The following is a 21,308-nucleotide window of genomic DNA, read 5'->3' on the forward strand; positions in this document are numbered from 1 at the left end:
TACAATTTTTTCATGTATAACTTCAACACCTTGTCTTTACTCCCGACTTCCACCATACTTACTCTATTATTTCCCGTAGCATGGTTAGATAATAGGTTTGAATTTACATTAGGAAAATCTTTGAAAAATACCTGTATTATTTTGATAAGCTCCAACAACTTTTTCTTAAAGGCATAACAAGTTTTAGTATCATGGCTAGGATTGTTAGTGTGGTATTCACAAGTCAGATATAACTTCTACCAGACAAAAAATGATGATTGCATTGTAGGTACGAGGATAGGAGCTATATGTCCAATACTCAATCGCTTGGCATCAAATCTTTTAGAGGTATAGGTAAAGGTGATAATTATTCCAGGATAATTCTTATATTTTGTCTTTTATGATTGTTCTGGTTATTTGCTTGATTGGTTTGATTTGGGGCAAAAGGCTAAGCAAAATTAACGCTAGTAACATGAGAGATAAGTGTTTAGAGGTTATGGTTGTTTACTTTTTTACCCTTATACCATCCATCCAATCAGTTCACATCATTCTCTCTCTTCTTCATAGTGAAACCTTTTTTTCTACATTGGTTTGACTATGCGCCCAAACTTAATCTCTTGCTTTATTCTTTTTATAATACGTACAATATCATAAAAATATTGAAATGAGCTACCTATTAAATACTCATAATAGGGGAATTTAAAGGTATTGGTAAACAAAATTATCATACATCTCTATTAATAGGGTTGGATATACATGGCCTCGTCCCCCCACCTTTACGCATGAGTCCATACTGACTATTGACTTCTTTTCTCCATTGACATGAGGCTTGTTCTATCAAGAGCAATTTTCAAGTTGAATTTTATTGCTTAAGGAAAGCCTTGACCAAGTCTTTCCATTTCTTGATCTTACTATTATCTAGTCTCATGTACTAGCTCAAGACAAACCCTGTGAGACTATCATGAAAAAAATATATCAGTATCTTATCATCATGGATTACCTCGGTCATTTTATTGTAGTAGAACAAAAGGTGATTGTTTGAGCATTCTAACTTAATGTACTTAATGAAATTAGTAACCCTAAAATCTTTTGGCACCATAATAGTCAGCACCAAGCATTTTCAACCACTTTTATAGGGTCAAACCAATCATTCCCCTCAATCTTTTTTCCAAAGCAAACAACTTGTCGTGGTTTAAAGGATCTATAGACCTATCATTAGAAGGTCCATCTGTTGTTAGATCCACAATGACTTAAGCTTAAATTGACTAGAAAGGGAAAAATAGAACAAAGTGTTGTTCAGTTACTGAGTTTATTCCTAGGTTCTAAGATGTATAGGGGGCATAGGCTACTGGTGCTTCTACAAAAGGTTGTATAGACGTTTCCTCCCTACTCTTAGTTTTTAAAAGTTGCTTGAGTAGATTAGTCATTTGACCAACTTCATTCTTCATTGATTCTAACTCGTTCTAGTAATGTGCTTTCAAATGAGCTCTTTTTTTATTTTCCATTCTCTTTCTTAGTCGGATGTAGTGAATCATAGGCGAATGATCAATGTTTCATAATTTGTAATGCATGTGATAGAACGAGTAATTAAAATGCACGATTGTATGTAATATGAATGCATAATATGTATATTAATGTATATTGGATATGGATTTGCTTTTCCTACGATGATATATGGCTATCATTCAGGTAAGGTTTTTGATCCTTTCATAATTGTCGAGTCAATTTGATTTGAGGCAATATATAATAAATTTATACTCATCAAAACAGGATGTTGTTTAGAAGATCGAGTCTACACCCTTTTCATTAATATCCAATAAAAGCTTTTACATTTGAAAGCTAATTTATTCATCATCATTTACAAGGAGAAAGGCAAAGCCTTTGTTTTTTATATCCTAAGAAAAATATCTATTTTAGCCATGCTTTGTTGATATCGATGAATGTCTCTCCTAAAAGGTAAAGTCCTTTCTTGGCAATCATTGAAATTGGTTTTTAATGTCTCTAACTTGGTATTGGTTTGCATCCAACTAACTCTCAAACCTTCTCGCTCTTTCCCAACTTGGTTTCTAACCACTTTTTTCTCTTTTAACTGCTTTTCTAAAGATATAATTTTCTTGTCTTTTTCCTCTAGTTGTTGCTTGACAAACTTCCTCAATTTCTCTTTAATGATGAGTTGCTTCTCGAGGGAGATCTTAGAGGCTTTACTAGTGTCCATCTCCATTTAAAGCTTTTCTAATTGTTCTCTCAGCTCTTTCTCATTGCTAATCCTCTTTCTTTTAGTTAGTTCAATGGCTTGCCACGTCTCGGCTTCAAATCCAAGAGTCATAGGGACATTTACTAATAATAGATTTCTCCATCTTGAGTACTTTTCACTAGTAACCAAATCTCTCAAACCATCTAATTCCTTCTTGATTAGTACTAGAAGCTTCCAGCCTTGTTTGATGTTTTCCACAACTTCCAAAGCAAATTAGTCAAATCTTAATGGATAATCATAAACTGGTTATGATATCCAGTTTTAAATTTTAAAAAAACATGAGAAAGATGCAATGTTTTTTAAAAAAAGAAAAAAGAAATATGCATGGAAAATTTCAGGATTTTGGTCGTATGCATGAAAACAAATATTTTTTAAAAGAGAAATTAATTTAAAATTTTTAAGATTTTTTTAAAAAAAAAATTAGAAAAGTTTCGGAGAAAACCAGGTATTTTAGTATCGAGTATGTATCTTTTTTAAAATTCTTTTAAAAAAGTTTCGGAGAAAACCAAGTATTTTAGTATCAAGTATGTATCTTATAGTGTTAGTATACAAACTCAATATTATGCAAAATCGGTGAAAAATTACGTGAGTAAATCATAATTTTTTTTTAAAAGGGTTCTTGATTTTCTTTTTATTTTTTTGGGGCAGGGCGGGGCCGGACCCGACCTAGAAATTTAGGCTGAGCTAGAAATGGCCCTACCTAATGTTCACTATATGAACAAAGAATGTGAATTATAATTAACGCTCACTGTTCACTCAGTAAATAGAGACAAAGAAAAAAGAAAAAGAATAAGGGGAAAGGGAGAGAAGGCACACAACCTAGCGTGGAGGTGGTCAGGCTGGCGCGAAGGACAATATGGTGGCAACGACAAGAAGAAAGAAGGAGAAGAAAATCTCCAAGGGAGAAGACTGACAGTCGCGATGGCTATTTTACCACTGAGGGAGGCTGCATTGTCATCTTTTAGTGGAGGAGAAAGGTGTTTATGAGGTCTTCAGGGGTTGAGGACATGGTGGAGAGAGAAGGAAAGGAGGAAAATGTTGGCTGGAACCGAGAATGACTGTTTTTTTAGCCTACTTTGGACTTGAATTTCTCCTCTCTCAAGCCATGCAATCCACCTCTATTTTTAGACGGTGGAAGAGGGTAATCTTTTCTATACTAGGTAAACATTTCAACCTTTGATTCAGTTGAGAAGGACTTTAACTGTTGGTTCAAAATATGCATGGTGCACTGTCAAACCTGCAAGAAAATGGCTAACTGAGTTGGCATTTTTAGGCTGACTCCAAGGCCATTATATTTTCATTTAAGCTGTCAGGTGATAAATTGTGCGCAAGTTTTGTTAAATTTAGGGGAGTGTAAAGGCATTAAATGCACCTACAAAATAGGTTGTCTGATCATCTTTTTGAGAGAAAATTGAAGAAGAAATAAATAGTAAACAAAACGACATTGTTTTGGTAAAGTTTACTTCGATCCTTTGATTTTTAATTTGTCTCCTATACACCCCTCATTGACCTCAAACTTTTAATGTTATGCAATTGAGTTCCTGAATAAACATCAATTGTAACCCTGGAGTTACGCGTCGTTTGCATTTTGATTCTTGGTCTTGGATTTATGCAATTTAACCTCTAATTGACCCTCGGGTTTTGTATAGCTGTCATCTTTTGCAAAATGATCCTTGATTGTAAATTTCTTCAATTTAACCCTAATTGATCCTGAAAATTCAATTTTCTTATAATTTTACCCCTGCTTTCAATCAATGAACTTGGTAAAAATTAAATTTGGTTTCTAAAATTCCAGTCTTTTAAATTAAGTCTAAATTAGGCTCCCAAACTTAAGTTTTCACCAATTAGCTCCTAATAAAATTATTTTGACCCTTTTAAAGTATAATTAAATCCTTGCACTTAATTAAATCATTTAATTGGATCCAAATTAATTCTTAAACATAATTAAAATTCAATTTGGTCCATGATTAAATCAAATTGGCCTATTAAGAATTTAATTATATCCTTGAACTTGATTTTTATGCAAATTCGTCCGATAATCATTCAATTTGACCTTGAAGTTGTATTTTTCTCTATTTTTTAGCATAATAGAGTACAATTAGGCCTTAAATTTCTTTTAAAATTGCAGTTGTATTTCCTAGCCTGCTTTCTCCACGTTTCAAATTTTATTTTATTTTTTTATTTTTGTTTTGAAAAAAAATAAATTTTAGAGAATAACCCAAAATCATATTAAGACACCCTAAGTGGTTACTGTTACGGTCATTGTTGTGTCGCCATCCACTATAATAATACCTCCTACCACGATTAGAAATGAAGTTGTTTTTAAAAGAATCAGGGGGCTAGCATTGTGTGACAAAGGTTGATGGTGGTTGAGCCAATATAGGCAGTAAAAAAGCAATGACAACAGTACCTATAGATTAAAGAGAGCTCTTGTGAAGAAGCTCATGACTAAGAAGATGATTGTGAAGGTTTACATATGAAAAAGGGTATGCCCTTGTCGAGAGGCTAGTCACTAAGTCCTTAAACTCTCTTCGAAGTCCACAAAACACATACAAATTGAAATTTGTAAACAAAATTGATTGGTCAGCTGCTGTTAATTCATCAAATAATGCTTTTACTTGTTGCAGATATATGCTAACCAAATCATCAACCTGATAAAGATCTTGAAAGGAGCTATGAAGTTGCATAATATAAGAATTGGATGAAGAAGCATGTGCTTGCTTAAGAGCATACCAAATATAATGCAATGTTTGGCAATCAACAACAAGATGCAGTACATCCATTGAAAGAAAAGAAATGGGTGCACTCAAAATAAGTTGATCTTGTTGTTTTCAACGAAGAAATGAGGAATTAACTTAAAGAGAAGAGTCATTGGTAGTAACCATGTGAAGAGGAGGACACAGAAAAACACCATCAATAAATTAAGAAACACCTTGTCTAAAAAGATAAAGCTTCATCTGCATTCACCTATAAAGATAATTGGTGTTTGCAAACTTCAAAGAGATAACGTGTTGCAATAAAAGTCTTCATGGCAGTAGCAGTTACACCAACAATAATAGACACGACAATATCAGTAGATAAGTCCAAAACAGAGAAAGAAACAGAGCTCTGCACTGGTGGTGGAGAAGAAGAAGGTTAAAGATAGTTAATGGCAACAAAAGCAACAAGAGCGAAGTTCATTAGGGAGAAGAAAACAAAAGAATTTTAATATATTTGAGACACTGATACCATATCGAGAATAATAAAAAACTTAATTAGTTAATCAAATTTTATTATTAATATAGGTAAGGCAGTTTATAATAGTTAACATAGAGGTAACAATACAAGAATAAGCCTACCAATCTTTCTTAATTATAAACATCTTATATTAAGCTATTTCCTGTCATAAATCTCAAACACCCATTAAATGTTACCCGCCTTAAAAAAAAAAAAAAATCCCTCCTGGATAAGGTTAAAAGAGTTAAATGTCAAGGCTGTAACCCAAAACCAATAACATCCATAGTTTTAATATTCCTTTCTTCGGGGTGCTAAATGCTAAGCTTATTCCTAGGTTTAGATAGTGCAGGGCCTTAACTTGCTTGACTGCCCTACATCTGAAATTCTTGAGATTTGTCATTTGGGCTACGAAGCCTATGCAAATTTTTGGGCCTTTAAAGCTCTTGAAGCTTAGTATATGCCTAATTACATGCTATTATTATAAACCTAGAATCCAAAGAGTCTATTCTAGCCATCCAACTTTGCTGATGGTAGCCGAAGCCTCTAAGTTTGATCACGAGAATAGAATTGCTTATTTAATGACAGTGAGTCACTCAACAGCTCTCTTGACCACTATCATGTATCCAAAAACTTCTGCAATTAGGCCCACCCTTACTAAAGCCATCATATTTATTGTCCTTCAAATAGATTAGCGAGTCACGAGCCTCCCAAATCTTATATGGCAACCTCTTGGATGTATATCAGCAAAGCAATTTTAATGCCCATTTAGATTTTAACTACAAGAGGGTAACAATAAAGTACATATGTTTGCATTAGCTGTATCAAAACCTTTGTGCGGAAGTTGTAGGAAAAAATGGAAAGCAATAAAACACTTTGCATGCACGGTAATAAGAATCTTGTCCTTCTAGAATTCAGTTCTGGTTAGTGGGTACCGGCATGAGTGAAGCAAGCATCTTCCTGCAAGCAAACAAGCATTTAGGAAATGAATGTGAATTGACTTGTCCTCGTCTGTAGAGCAAGCATATGGATGCACATGGAGACATAAAGGCAGAAAACAGTAGGAGCAACCCATATTAGAGCAAAAAAGAAAATCATAAGAGAAAAGCGACATGTATTCTTTAAGCAGAAATATTTATTTTTCTTTTTTTCCCATTTATATTCAACCCAGCCAGTCCTGTTGATATCTCCTTCCCATCTTTCTTTCTTGCTTTACGTGTCTCATTCAATTTCTTGATAGTGAAATCACTTTTTCTTCAATTGTTCTTATATAAAAAGAACCGAGATTTTTGGAGGTGAATAATTAAATATAATACAAGAATATTTGTAATCTTAAAGAGTTGGCTAGTAGTTAAAGGAGGTACGATAATTTCTTTGATTTTCTAGGTTCATATATGTGTGTGTGTGTGTGTGTGTGTGTGTGTGTGTGTGTGTGTCTTTAAGATTATTTGGAGAGAGAAAAAAGGGCACCAAGTCATCTCGAAAATATTTCTTATCATCAAATCCAAAAAAAAAAAAAAATCAATAATCTGTGTGAAGATAGAGAGAATCGTGTACCCTGCACACCTTTACCAATTGGGTCCACAAATATGCATGATTAATGCATATATCTATACGTCCCTATCACATTTCTAGCTCCTAACCTAACGGTCAAATTTCTGGCAGAGATACAAAGCTAACGCCTTTTCAAGTATGCCGAAGAGAGGTAAGGTATGTTTCCAATACAAGAAATAATGATGGTCCAACTGACCCTGGCGGGAAACATAACAGTACATAGCCATCACAACCAAACTCTGGCAACTCCAACAAATAAAATAAAATAAAAAAGAAGACAGAAAAGTTAGTGCTTTTGCTTCTTAATAAACAAAAAAGCTCCCATTCTTCAACTTCGTTTCTCGCTTTGAATTATTATATGCTTTAATTTACAGAGAGAGAGAGGAGTGAGCTTGACATGTTCAAAGGGTTGGCTTTATTTGTTTGTGGGAGTGATGAATGAGATTGCCAAAAAGCAAAATCAAAGCCATGTAATATACATGAGTGTGAGAGAGACATTGAGATTCTCATAATGTGTTGAGGGTTAAAAAGGGGGTGGAGATCACATGTAGAAATACTCCATCAACTTTGAGTTGAATAGAAGAAAAGATGACTCCACGAAGAACAAACCAAGTCAAAATCATGCAATACATTTTGCCTTAAGGAGATGGGAAGCACAAACACACATGATTCCTCTTATATCCTCACCAATTCTTTATTCTTTTTTTAGTATATTGTATTACTATTGTAGTACTGTCTTAATATATCATGACAACATGCATCAAGCAATAAAGTAATTATCATCAAAATGTAAAATGGGTTGTGACCCAATATCTAATTAGATCTCCTTTTTTCTCCCAACTTTTGTTTTTTTCACTTTGCTCTTTATGTTTTCTTTTTTCAATTTCGGTGGTGATTAAACGAAAGTGTAGTTGATATATGGTTGGCTTGATGCATGCAATAATAGAGCTAGAATAAAAGAGAAAGGTGAATATAGCATTCATCTATGCATCTACTTTACCTAATCTTCCTGTTGCGTGTTTCCTTTTCTCTATCAATTTTCTTCTTTCCCCTTTGTAATTTACGAAGCTTCAAGATAATTTAACAATTATTGAACTCAGATTTCTTAGTTTATTTTGTAGGATTGTTCTTGAACTTCACTAAAAGCTTAACTTCTAGACTCTACTCAACAATTATAACATTATGGAAATATGGGAAAGGTATGGTCCAACCTATAGAGTCCTTTCCACTCAAAGTTTTATCAACTAACAGTACTCTCTACCATGCCCTAACTACAATTGCATCAAAAATATTAATTTCTCCTCAATATTCATAGCTTCACACACACACACACACATACATATATATATATATATATATATATACATACATATGTATATATATATATATATGGAGTCCTTAACTTAAGGCTAATCTTTAAAGCATTAATGATGATTTTGAAATACCAATACAATGTAGCATGGCCTTGCTGTGTCTGTACGGCCTGCCTAATGCGGCGTATTATCTTATAATCGATCAGGCATTAGTTCATGATATTGCCCATGTGGATATGATATCAAGACATTATTAGTATCGAATTGTATACAGACCTGAGTTGGCATGGTTTAATTAACTAATGCCAAGTGATGCTACAGTGATTAAATGACTAATTGTTTGTCGTTTTGTTCCCTGAATTGAAGCTAATCTGCTTATTCTTGCCCCCATATATATATATAGAGACACACACACACACACACACAAATAAGCTAAGATCGACAAGGGAATTAATTAAATTGGAACTTGATTGATATTTTAATTAATCAATTAAGAGGAGACTTCGTAGAAATTCACATCATGTTGAATTTTCTACGTACTGCAGTGTGTAAAATTGCCATGTTCCTCCCGTTAATGTGCCTAAAATTAATAATTAAATACAAGCTCGGATCTATATGTATTAATTAAGGAATGGTCTGATTAAATGTGTCTTTATTTTGATAATATCTAAACAAGAGGGTAGCGCTGTTTAGCCGTTTAGGGTATGGCATGAGTTGTCAAAGAGAGATGCCGAACAAGCATTGATTTCTTCTATTTAATTTTCAGAGATCCTCAACGGTGGGATCTCCACTCATCAAAATACTTTCTCGTCATTTTATTCTGGCATTGTTTTTTTATAACCCAGGTATTTCGTTGTTTTTTAAAATAGAAGAAACAGATATAAACATAAAGATGAATATATTTTTTATATAAATATTACATTAAACATATCTTCTCGGACACTATCCTAGAATTATTCTATGTGTATAGCCGCACGCAGACTTTGGTGTGGTGGTGGAGTCGATCGAGTAATTAATGAGACTTTGGATACTATATGGCGCCAAAACCGAAGGCTGCATAAATATGGTCAAATTTGGATAGTACAGCTAGCTAGCTTCATTGAATTCATGGAAATTTCGTGTTGAAAAATGAATGGATTCGATTAAAACATGAATTCATTGCTCAAACCGTGTTGTTGTACTAATTTGTTGTTGACTATTTAACGATCGACCGATATTGCCTAGTCCCTTTAAAACCATCGATCCTAAACTTGTAGCTTTTAACAAGGCAGGCAGGTTGTCAAAAATTGTGAACTAAGTAGGTAAGATCACCTCTTCCCGATGAGCACGTAGCTCAACTGGCAAAAATCTCGTATTCAAACCTCTTTTTTATAATAATAATAATAAAGAAAATGTGTTAGATGACCTCTCATGGTCCCTCGTGGCTTGAATTCATGGAAGAAAATATTAAACAACAACACCAACAACAAACCCTAGATGTGATATAATCTTCGAGATGAATTATTCAGTCTATACATCGGCTAAAATTCAGGTCATGAATTTGAAAACTTGAAATCAGTTAGAGAATATTTGATTGTCAAACAACATATTTCGGTCGAGGTGGTAATGTCAAACGGGAATGGAATTCAACTCAATGAAAGTGTAGGCCCTGCATGTTGAAATCCGAGATCCTGCCTGAGAAAAATATGCACGTCAAAAACGAATTTCATCAGGCTAATGGGTTTGAAGAGTTGGAAGATTGTTCTGTGGCAAGGTGATTACTAAGACAGTCAAAAGGGACAGACACTGAATTCTAATTTAGAGCACAAACAATTATCAAGCCATGCATTTGTCCAAGAGCTTTCGAGGTTATCAGTACTATTAATAATGTCTAAATTTCCACGAAATTGACTTGCTTCATGCCGGCATACCATGACAGGAAGCAATTGCAAAATCCTATGAAATATATTTGAAACGTCATAGATGGTTTGTGCCTTCTAGATTTTCTAAGTAAGCCATTCAAAACTTTGTATTTGGTCATGTAATAGAGAATACAGATTGATCGCGACTTTGGAACAACGTGCATGTGACACTTACATTGGTTAGCAGCTAGCAGATAATTTCTTCCCCTTGATCTTTACTGATGTCAGATTTCACAATTAAAATGTTTTCGAGTTAATGATATTGTTGTTGTAAATAGTTGTTAAGATTGCCCAGAATGTGAAGCCTACATATATATATAAGCCATGTTGGTTATTCTCGCATGCATCAAGCAAATTATTTTTCATCAAATGACTTTTCTCTTAAGTTACTCAAGTTTGATATATAAGGTAGTGTTTAGTTACTATTTTAGAATTTTTAAAAAATAAAGGATCATTAGAATAAAAAAGACATATCTTCTTATATATTCTTTTTGTTTTAAAATTTCAAAAATTGTTTTAGTAACATTTATTTTATGTGTATGTCTCCATTCTTCTAACCAAATATGTTTATATCCTCACAATCTCAATCTTTTCTTCTTTTTCAAAACAATAACAAAAAAAAATACCTTCATTATATACTAATTTTGTCATGATTCGAATCTTAAATATATGACAGGTAACGTAGGAGCAGTATCGTAAAGATATCTCACTTACGCTAAACCTTAGAACATACATATCATAAAATAAATTACATAAAAAATTTACAATTTTTTGTAATCTTTTAAAATATAATATTTCTTAGAAAAATAAAATCAAATGATACTTCAAAACTCCTTAGCATCATCAAATAGAACCAAAAATAAATTATATATGATACTTATTACATTATATAAAATTCAATCCTTTTCAAGAAAAATATAATAGTGGAGCATATAAGATATCAAATTAAAACTAAAAAAAAAATCTCGTGAAACAAGTAAGGTATATGTATTGACTAAAACTGAAGAAGCATGAATACTTAACATAGTTAGCTACTAAACAACACTAAAAACCTAAAAATAATATTAAAATGGAAGGGCTAGTTTAACCAATTCAGCAGGGAAATAATATTTAATATATATATTAGATATTAATAATTTACAAGTCTATATATATTAAGATAAATATATATACTAAGCATATTAACATAAAATAGTAAAATACATATTAGAAATTAGATGTCAAACGAAAGTGAACATATGACACTAAAAAATGATCACTATAAAAGGATTGGTTATTACAATTGGTGTCTCTTTCATTAATTAGGTATACAGAATATTATATGTATTTAGACTAATTACTTTATATTAGTATGAAGTTACGGACAAATATACCAATATCAATATATAATAGATATGAAGTGAATATCAAAGCAAATGATTATCATATTAAGTATAATTTAATTCAACATAATATGACTGTGAAATCAAGAATTAATAAGCACTCAAAAAATAAAGAAAATATATATATAATTGTACTTATCATCTAATCAATATCCATAAAATGTGTGTGTCTATATATATATATTATTTGGCTCATTTATAAAACAAAAACAAAAAACAAGTGGATGCAAAATCAGAGACTACTAAAAATTACTATAAAAAATGTCAACAGAATTTATAATAGATATAAAAACACTAAAAAACAACTTAAAACAAAATAATATAAAAGATTACAACTCTAATTTTAAAAACTAAAACATATTTATAAAATTAAACTAATTTACCTAACCAATCTCAAACATAATATAAACCGATGAAACCTAACAGCTCAATTAATCCCTTGTATTAAAGAGAGGAAAGTCACGGCAGGAGGGAGAGGCAAGTAGAAGAAAAGAAAAAAAAAAAGTTAAATGGTGTCAATATATATATATATATATATATCAAAATGTATTATCAAAAAACTAATATATTTTGATAAAAATATTACAATAATGCTTAATTTATCCAAGAAAACCACCTCTAAATCACTTTTTTTTAATCAATTTATGAGATTAATGTGTCAAATTGTGGGCTCACTCATCCGGTTTCGGGATTTTTATGAAAATCGGTTCCATGATCATCTTAGATGAAATTAGCAATACCCATTTCTAAAAGACTTTTTGATAATATTTTTTCTTTGTGGGACCCCAAGAATGGAACCAGATCAAATGGTGATCAACGTTGTGATCATGATCATCATCAAGATTTATTAAATCTTGATCAACAAACTTGTACGTTACCATAGCAAAACCAGCTGGGAAACAAAACAATAACTCCATTGATTTATCCCAACATCGTGGTCATCATGGCCAGCGTTTCCCATGCGACCCTTAGAAATCAATGCTATGAAAAGTCAGTGTCATCATAAATAATAGAAAATAAAATAAATATATTGTTCTACATAAAACTTATTATTTTAAGTTCTGTTAAAATTAAAATAATATTATTTTTAATTATTTTTAAATCAAATTAAATTTTAATCCGATAAAATCTAAGGTAACCCTTTTAAAAACTTTGTTACATGGATTAAATTATGACATCTCGGAGCCCACCAAATTTAATGAGTGTTTAGTAAAAAAAAACAATTAAATTTTTTTATTTTGAATTATTTTTTTTATTTTAAATTATTCTAATATATTAATATAAAAATAAATTTTAAAAAATAAAAAATATTATTTTAATATATTTCCAAATAAAAAATATTATATTTTAAAAATTAACGTTACCATCAAAGACAACATTAATCTCTCTCTCTGTTTACAACTTTCTGGGTAAATACCGTACCCCTAACTTTAGCCCCCACACAACGGCCGCTCGTTAAAGTTCTTCCTTTTTTTACAAAAAAAATAAAATAAAATTCAAATCTCCATTGGGCCCCACTAATGCCATGCATGGCCCCATCTTTTTTCTCTGTGCAACTGTGGTGGAACATGGACCTCCTTAAACTCTGCCCCCACTCGTCTATTTATGGACCCTACTTTATGCTTGCGTGGCTGACCATGGCAACCTCGGTCGGCTAGGGGTTCAGTGGATGCGCAGATGCCTTTTATCAAGTGTTATTGAACACTAATTAGATTTCAAATTAAATTGAGTAAAAATTAATATAATTTATTTAATTTGATGAGTCAATTTACAACTCAAATGATCCAATTTTAATTTAATTTAATTTTTTTATTAATTTATTTTCTAAATAATATTTTTCTAATTTAAAAAAATATATTTTAAAATAATACTATTTTAAATTAACTTGAGTTAACATATTTAAATTTAAGTTTTAAAATTGAATTCAATAACTTTAAGTTTTAAGATTGAATTCAATAACTTTGATTTTATCTTAAGTGTATTAATTTAAATCTCCAACAGCTTGCATGCTTCTGTTTTTTTTTCTTGTTTTATTAATTAAGAGTAAACCTCAAACTAATCCTCAATTTATAAGTTAAATCTCTATCAAGTCCTTAAAACACAACAAATAACGTAAAATAAAAAATAAGTTTATCATGACCATAAATATATTTTATTATTTATTATTACATGTAATCATCATTTTATTTTTTAAAATCAAATGTTTTGATTTTAAAAATATTTTAATATTTTTATCAACTCGTTTATCATTAAAAGATTAAACTAGGGTAGAAATATTCTTTTAAATTGCAAACACAATAAAATAATATAATCACTCTCCAAGTAAAAATAAAAATAAAACTAGCACATAGGGATATTTCTATCTCTTCATTTTTTTAATTAAAATAAAATAAAAAATATAATTTTCAAGTAATTTGTTTTTTAATAAAGATTAATTATTATTTAAATAAAAAAGGTTGTTTAGCGTGTGAAGCATCCATACATTTTAGACTATATATACAACGTTTCTTAGTGGCAAAACATGTCATTTCACCGTGTCGTTAAAAGCTCTGTTATTTTTTTATTGTTGTGGCGCATGTAAAGGGAGATAATATGTTTTATTGCTTATGAGGCTTTTTTTCTTCTTCTTTTTTTCCATGAAAATTATAGTTTGATCCCTTTTATTTTGATATTTAATTTTAATTTTTATTCTCTTGATTTTTATTTTTTAATCTTTTTATTTATTTTTAATTTCATCATTCAATTCTAATTTGTCATATATATTTTTTTTAATTTGACCCTTATTCATATGATTTTTTAACATCTTATTAAAGTTAATTTTATTTTTAATTTTACTATCTGATCAGAAAATTTTAGTTACTCTTTAATTTATTTTTTTATTGCAACTTTTATCCTTATCTTTCATTGTGATGTTTAACATTATGATGCATTATGCTTTTTAAAAGTTATTTTCACTTGAAAATATATTAAAATAATTTTTTTAATATTAATTAGCACATCAAAATTATCAAAAAATATTAAAAATATTAATTTAATATATTTTAAGACATTCACATTTTAAAAAAGCATAAAAAAACATAAATTACCGCATTTCCAAATAAACTTAGATTTAAATAAAAAAAAAAACACTTCCAAATACCTGAACATAGTTTCTATAAAAAGATAATGCGATGTCTGGTTTATTTCTAGACGTGAGAAGAGGGCTCAGCTGAAACCTTTTTAAAGAACTCAATTTAAATTAAAAAAAATTATCGGAAACTAAATCAATAATTCGTGTATAGTCAGGTAGTTAATTCGAGATTAACCCTTTTTTAACACAAAAGGTGGAGGAAGGCTAAATAGTAAAAGAAGAACACCACCATTATCCCCAGTTACTGTGAGTAGCGGCTAATATTCCGGAATTAATCCTGGTAACTCGCTGTAAATATGGATTGACCGCGTTTGTTGATGGTGGAATTGGAGTAAAGTAGAGGGTGGAAAGGGTCATTACCTCTTCCATGGTAAACGAATCCTAAAATAGAACCTCTTTATATCTCTCTACAACTCTAGAGATGAAAATATACTAGTGACTGTGAGTGAATGGAGATTTTATTCTTTTCTTTTTTCTCTTTTTTTTTTTTAATTTAATTTCTCTCTCTAGACCAAACCAAACCAAACCCTAAATAAACCCCACCACACAGCCTTTCCACCTCTATTGCATGCCCATTTTGTTCATCTCTCTCTCTCTCTCTCTTTTTCGTCCTCTCTAAAAACCAACCAGAAAGAACAAGAAAGAAAGACCCTGCCTTTCTTATATCGAACAGAGATAGCAAGAACTCATAGATCGTTCTTCTTATTCATCTTCTTATGGCTGTTGAAGCAAGGCACCTCAATCTCTTCCCTCCTCAACTCATAAGTAGCAGGTTGGTATTGGTACCCTTTTGGCCTCTCTACACACACATGTTTCAAAGACTTTGCTCTTACGAGTGTTTATATCATCTAATGCTGTTTTGTATGATGAATTTGCAGGGAACTAACGAACCCCATTGAAGCAAATATAAATATGTACAGCACCCAAATGGGATATGGTGTGCCATTATCAGGAGGAACTACAACGACGACAGCTGATACACTTCTTCCTATGTACAGTTCTGTGATCACTGATTCAATCTCCCATAAAACACCAATCAAATCAGACAGCGGTCTCACTTACAATGTCCCTGTACAAAGAAAGCGCCCAAGAGACTCTATCAATCCTCTGCTCTCGTATCCAACTCTAGTGCAATCCAATAAGTCTTGCGCTCCCTTCTCCTTTCTTGGCCAAGACCTCTCTTTTCAGATCCAACAACAGCAATTGGACATCGATTGCCTTGTTTCTCAACATGTAAGTTCATCACTTCATTAAAATCACAATTCCATTCGCCTTCTTTCCTCTTTCTTTTTCTTTTTATGATTAGCATATTGCATTTCCCTATTGCCAATCTCATATTGTATATATTTACTTTAGCACAAGTTGTATTGATGTTTTTTTATTTATTATTATTTTGTTTTAGATGGAGAAAGTAAGGATGGAGATGGAAGAGAAGAGGAGGAGGCAAGCAAGGAGGATAATAGAAGAAATAGAGACAGGGATGATGAAGAGTCTAAGAGCAAAAGAAGAAGAAATTGAAAAGATGGGCAAATTGAATTGGGCTCTCGAAGAGAAAGTCAAGTCTTTGTGCGTAGAGAACCAAATATGGAGGGACTTAGCACAATCCAATGAAGCAACAGCCAATACTCTACGTTCCAATCTTGAACAAGTCCTGGCAGCACAGGTTAAGGAAGACCGCACTCTTGGTGCAGGATTAGATGATCAGACAGCGGCATTATTGGACGATGCCCAATCATGTTGTGGTAGCAGTGGTGGTGATGGTGATGATGGATGGGAAGAAAAAGTGTCGGAGAGGTGCACGTTAGCAAATGGGGCGCAGGACAATAATGGCGCAGGTCCAAGGGGTACAGGTACAAGTAGTTGGTTGTGCAAGAACTGTAACAGGGCAGAGTCTTGTGTGTTGCTGTTGCCTTGTAGGCATCTGTGCTTGTGTACTGTTTGTGGGTCAAGTCTCCATACTTGCCCCATCTGTAAAGCCACCAAGAATGCTAGCGTCCATGTTAACTTGTCATGAACAAAACGAAAATACCCTAAAAAAAGAAGAAGATAAATTTCAAGAAAACAAAAATTTGTTTAACCCTTTCTTTTCATGCTTTCATTATTACCAGTAACTATTCTTCTATTGGATTTTATATTCTTTTCCCACCGCATTCCTTGCCTTGTTTGTCAATTTTTCCCACAAGATGGACAAATTACTTAGTGCCTAACTTTCCAATCGGAAATCATTACAAAATGATAGTAAGATAGCACCCAAAAATTCTTACAAGGAAAGATAAGAACCCTACTTTTGTCCAATTTCTTTTCATCTTGGATGCTTCCTACCAAGATAATGCTTGTATCATTTTTTTTAGAGATGTTGCAAAAATGATCACCACATAAATTGCAAGGAACTTAACCCAAGATAATTAATGCTTGTATCATTTAAGTTCCTTGCAATTTATGTGGTGATCATTTTTGCAACATCTCTAAAAAAACAACATGCATTAATTTGACCAATTAGTTAATTTTATCGACCTTTCAATTAAATTAGACTATAAATCAAATGCACTTAATTACAACTGTTCCTCAAAACCTTCACTCAAGTTTAGAGCCATAAAATTTCTTGGGTTAATCAAATATTAAAAAAATATAAAAATCTCTTATCTTAAATTATTATCTAAAAGTAAAAATCCCATGAATAGACTACAAAAATATACCTTATGACTGTAAAATTAAACCTTATTGTATCTCCACCATGTAATTATGGAAGTCTCCTGTATATTTGGAAAAAAAATAATAAGTATTTTTAAGTTGAAAATGGACAAAGTGGCGTATTTTAGCAAAGTTGGCGAGATAGAGGCGCAAGTTAACGAGGTAGTTTTGGAGTTGAAGGCAAAAAAGGAGGGAGGGAGAGGTGGGGACATGGGTATCGTCAAGTGGGCCCCCGACTCGTAGGCTACGCATCTACTACTAGCACAAGAGAGACCAGGCACGGACAGGGAACTCATCCAGGATTAACTGCGTTGAGCGTGGGTAACACGCGTGGGAAGTAAAGCGTGAGGTCAACTAGAAAGTGAAAGAGACAGGTGCGAGGCAAAAGCTGACACGTATGACCCGCGCAAATGTCGCTGTTAATGTGCAGGGGACTGTGACTGGCAGCAACGGTGGGGGCGCTATTATAATATATGCTCTCCCCCCTCTTTTCTTTTCCAATCTCTCTCGTGCGCACACTTTTTATATATATATAAAAAATTATATTTTCTCTCTTGTTGATATTCTGAAAGATGTGTCCCACTTGAAATATTTTCTTCTTCTAGATATTTTTAAAAAATATATTCAAAATAATATTATTTATATTTTTTATAAAAAATCTTAAACAACTTTATTTTAAATTGATTTAAATTAAGTTTAATTAATAAATGACTCAGACTTTAAAATAAATCATCAACAATTAAATTTAATAACTTTAATTTAAATTCTAAAATATTAATTGTGGGCATTGAATATATTTTCACATACTTAGTAATGCAATTATCATGCATTTGTCGGTATATATAATTTTTTAGATTAATATGGGTGTCTGGGTTAGTTTGCTCGTACTACGACTAATCTTACGGGTCCTGAAGTTAATAACCAGTTATTATACGAGTAACCAAAAACTCGAACCTAAAACCACAAATAAAGCAAACCTTTTAGTTCCAAATACTTACCACTTGACTATAATCTAAATAATTATTTATGGGTCATATTTATAACCAATGGTGGTGCCTTATTGAAAACTCAATGTCTTATATTGTGCTAATCCCATGAAATAATCAATCTAATAAGGTTACAGTGTATTTGTTAATAATTTTAGAAGACACGATTAAATTATTAAATACACTTCTAGAAACATAATAAATTTATCATAAATAAATTTGAATTATAATTGTTCACTCATGAAGATAAAAAGAGTTTCAACTACAAAAGGTATGTCTCCAATACAATATAAATGTTTTTTTTTCCATGGTTTTCTTATGACAAGAAATACTTAATTTAAGGCTATCAAGATTAGTTGAACAAAATTTATTCATAAAATACAAGTAATTTCATCTTATTTAAAGATTGTGGATTTTATAGAAATTATTACAAGCAATTAAATTTTTGAAATTAAAATAGAAAAATAAAAACCACAATAAATAGTTGAAAAAAATTAAAGATATGTTTGGAAATGTAATCGAAGTTATTTTTTAAATTTTTTTTAATATATTAAAATAATATAATTTAAATTTTATTTTTTACATTAATATATCAAAATAATATAAAATATTAAAAAATAATTAAAATGAAAAAAATAAAATACAATTACACTATAACACCCAACAATCAACCAAACAAGACTTTATGATAATGACCATATTATTTTGGTTTCTTTATGACAACAAGTATTTAATTTTTAGCTATCGAGATTATTTGAACAACATTTATTCATAAAATAAAAGTAACTTCATTTATTTAAAGATTATGGATTTTATAGAAATTATCACAAGCAATTAAGTTTTTGAAATTAAAATAGAAAAATAAAAACCACAATAAGTAGTTGAAAAAAAGTAGAAGATATGTTTGGAAGTATGATTGAAATTATTTTTTAAAATATATTAAAATAATATATTTTAAAATTTATTTTTGATATTAATATATAAAAATAATATAAAATAAAAAAATAAAATACAATTACACTATAACACCCAACAAACAACTGAACAAGACTTTATGATAATGACCCTATCCACCATCCGAGAAGGGCCAAATGAGAAAGCAAATTGATGACAAGATAAAAATGATAGTACAAATAATCTGCCACAACCGTATGATAATAATTTTTTTTTTTTTAAAATCACGTCCTTCGATTGAAAAAATCTGAAATTAGATGACGACGGCGACGGTAGTTTGAATTGAATTGAATGGGTGGCAGGCAAGGAACAGGCAGAGGCAGAGGTTAACGTGCAAGATTTGTTTGAAATTTGTGAGGTAAGCAAGGTAGGGGTGGCGACCGGTGACCGTTGATTGATGATGGCGATGAGTTGTTGAATTCAATGAGGCATGGTGGATGACAATAAATCCGGGAGATTACCTAAAAACTAATTAGTCATTATATATTAACAAAACTTTAAAATACGTAGGAAAATCATTGTACATATAGAATAAAAAAAAAAATCATTACTACAAGGAAATTACATTTTCGCTCTTTAAAGGAAAAAATAGGATGCCTTGATTTTATGGGTAATCTGGTCCTTTTCAATTACCTATTTATCATGATTCTCCAAGGGTATATCCATCTTTTACATCTTTTTAAAACATAAAACAACTAATTTACCTCCTAATATATAAATCAAAATGGTTGTTTAAGTGTATTTTTATCTTTTTTTGTTTAGAAAATAGTAGAGAGATATTTTTTTTCTATTGAAATAAAAAATAAGACATACATCCAAGTAACGGGCATTTTTATCCTTTTACAAAGATTTTTTTTGTCATTTTTATATTTCTAGAGATATTTTAGTTTTTTATGTTGAGTAATTAATTTTTATATTTAAAAAATTATTGATATATGTTCTTCATATACCAATACATGGAAGGTATTTGTGCCTTTTAAATAACGCATGCAACACCTTCCAAAAATCAAACTTGTCCTTCTATCATGTGGATGAAAGTGTTGTAAAGGATCCTTTTTCTTCTGTGTGGCGTACGAGGACAACATATGGCAATTTGTCACCATTGATTTTTTTTTTTTTTATCTCTCCTCCCCTAAAAAAATACACATTGGTCCTTATTAATTTTTGTATTTAATTTTAGTTCTTGTTCTTTTTATTTCTAATTATTGTCCGTGACTTTTTTAGAAAAAATTTGTTTATTTTTAATTTAGTCATTCAATTACAACTTATCATATATTATTTTTTCTAATCTAGTCTTTATTATTTTGATTTCTAATTTTTGTTTTGAGCCTTCTATTAAATTTTTATTGGTTTTAAATTTTATCATTCAATCAAATTTTATGGTGTATTATTTTTTTAATTTTATCTTTATTCTTTTGATTTTTTTTCTTTATTAAAATTTTTTTTCTTTTCAATCTAACCCTGTAATCAAAACTTTTTTGTTACCCTCTAATTTTTTTTATTTTGATTTTTACCCTCATTCTTTTAATTACATTTTCTTTTGTTTCTGAACCTTTTGTGCAATTGATTCTTTTTTCTAGATTTGTTTGATTTTTTGGACATTGAGTTTTATAGTTTTTTCATTTATGGTGCTTCTGGTTTAATGATTTAGATTATGAGTTTAAAAAGTTAACACAGGTTATTTTATTCAATCCTGCTTTTCATGAAGATTTGTTTTTTTTTTTTTAGCTTCAAATTAATTTTTTTAGTGTTTTTAAATCGTTTTGATATATCAATGTCAAAAATGAGTTTTAAAAAATAATAATAAAATATTATTTTAATATTTTCCCAAACAAAAAAGTATTTTGAAAAATAATATGCAATACACTTCCAAATACCCTTTTTTTTGTTTCTATATTTTGAAAAATAATATGCAATACACTTCCGAATACCCTTTTTTTTTTGTTTCTAT

The 21,308-nt window shown here is 30.7% G+C and overlaps 1 protein-coding gene across 1 annotated transcript; it reads left to right on the plus strand.

The window, feature by feature from the left end:
- Positions 1-15,262: 15,262 nt before the first annotated feature.
- BRG3 (SBP (S-ribonuclease binding protein) family protein) lies at positions 15,263-16,871 on the plus strand. Its single transcript, XM_011032445.1, has 3 exons — positions 15,263-15,498; positions 15,605-15,959; positions 16,129-16,871. The coding sequence occupies exons 1-3, from the start codon at positions 15,443-15,445 to the stop codon at positions 16,738-16,740; spliced, it is 1,023 nt and encodes a 340-aa protein (XP_011030747.1). The 5' UTR covers positions 15,263-15,442; the 3' UTR covers positions 16,741-16,871.
- The last annotated feature ends 4,437 nt before the right edge of the window (positions 16,872-21,308 follow it).

The sequence above is a fragment of the Populus euphratica genome, unplaced genomic scaffold, assembly GCF_000495115.2.
Source record: "Populus euphratica unplaced genomic scaffold, PopEup_1.0 scaffold95.1, whole genome shotgun sequence".
NCBI classification, from domain to species: Eukaryota; Viridiplantae; Streptophyta; class Magnoliopsida; order Malpighiales; family Salicaceae; genus Populus; species Populus euphratica.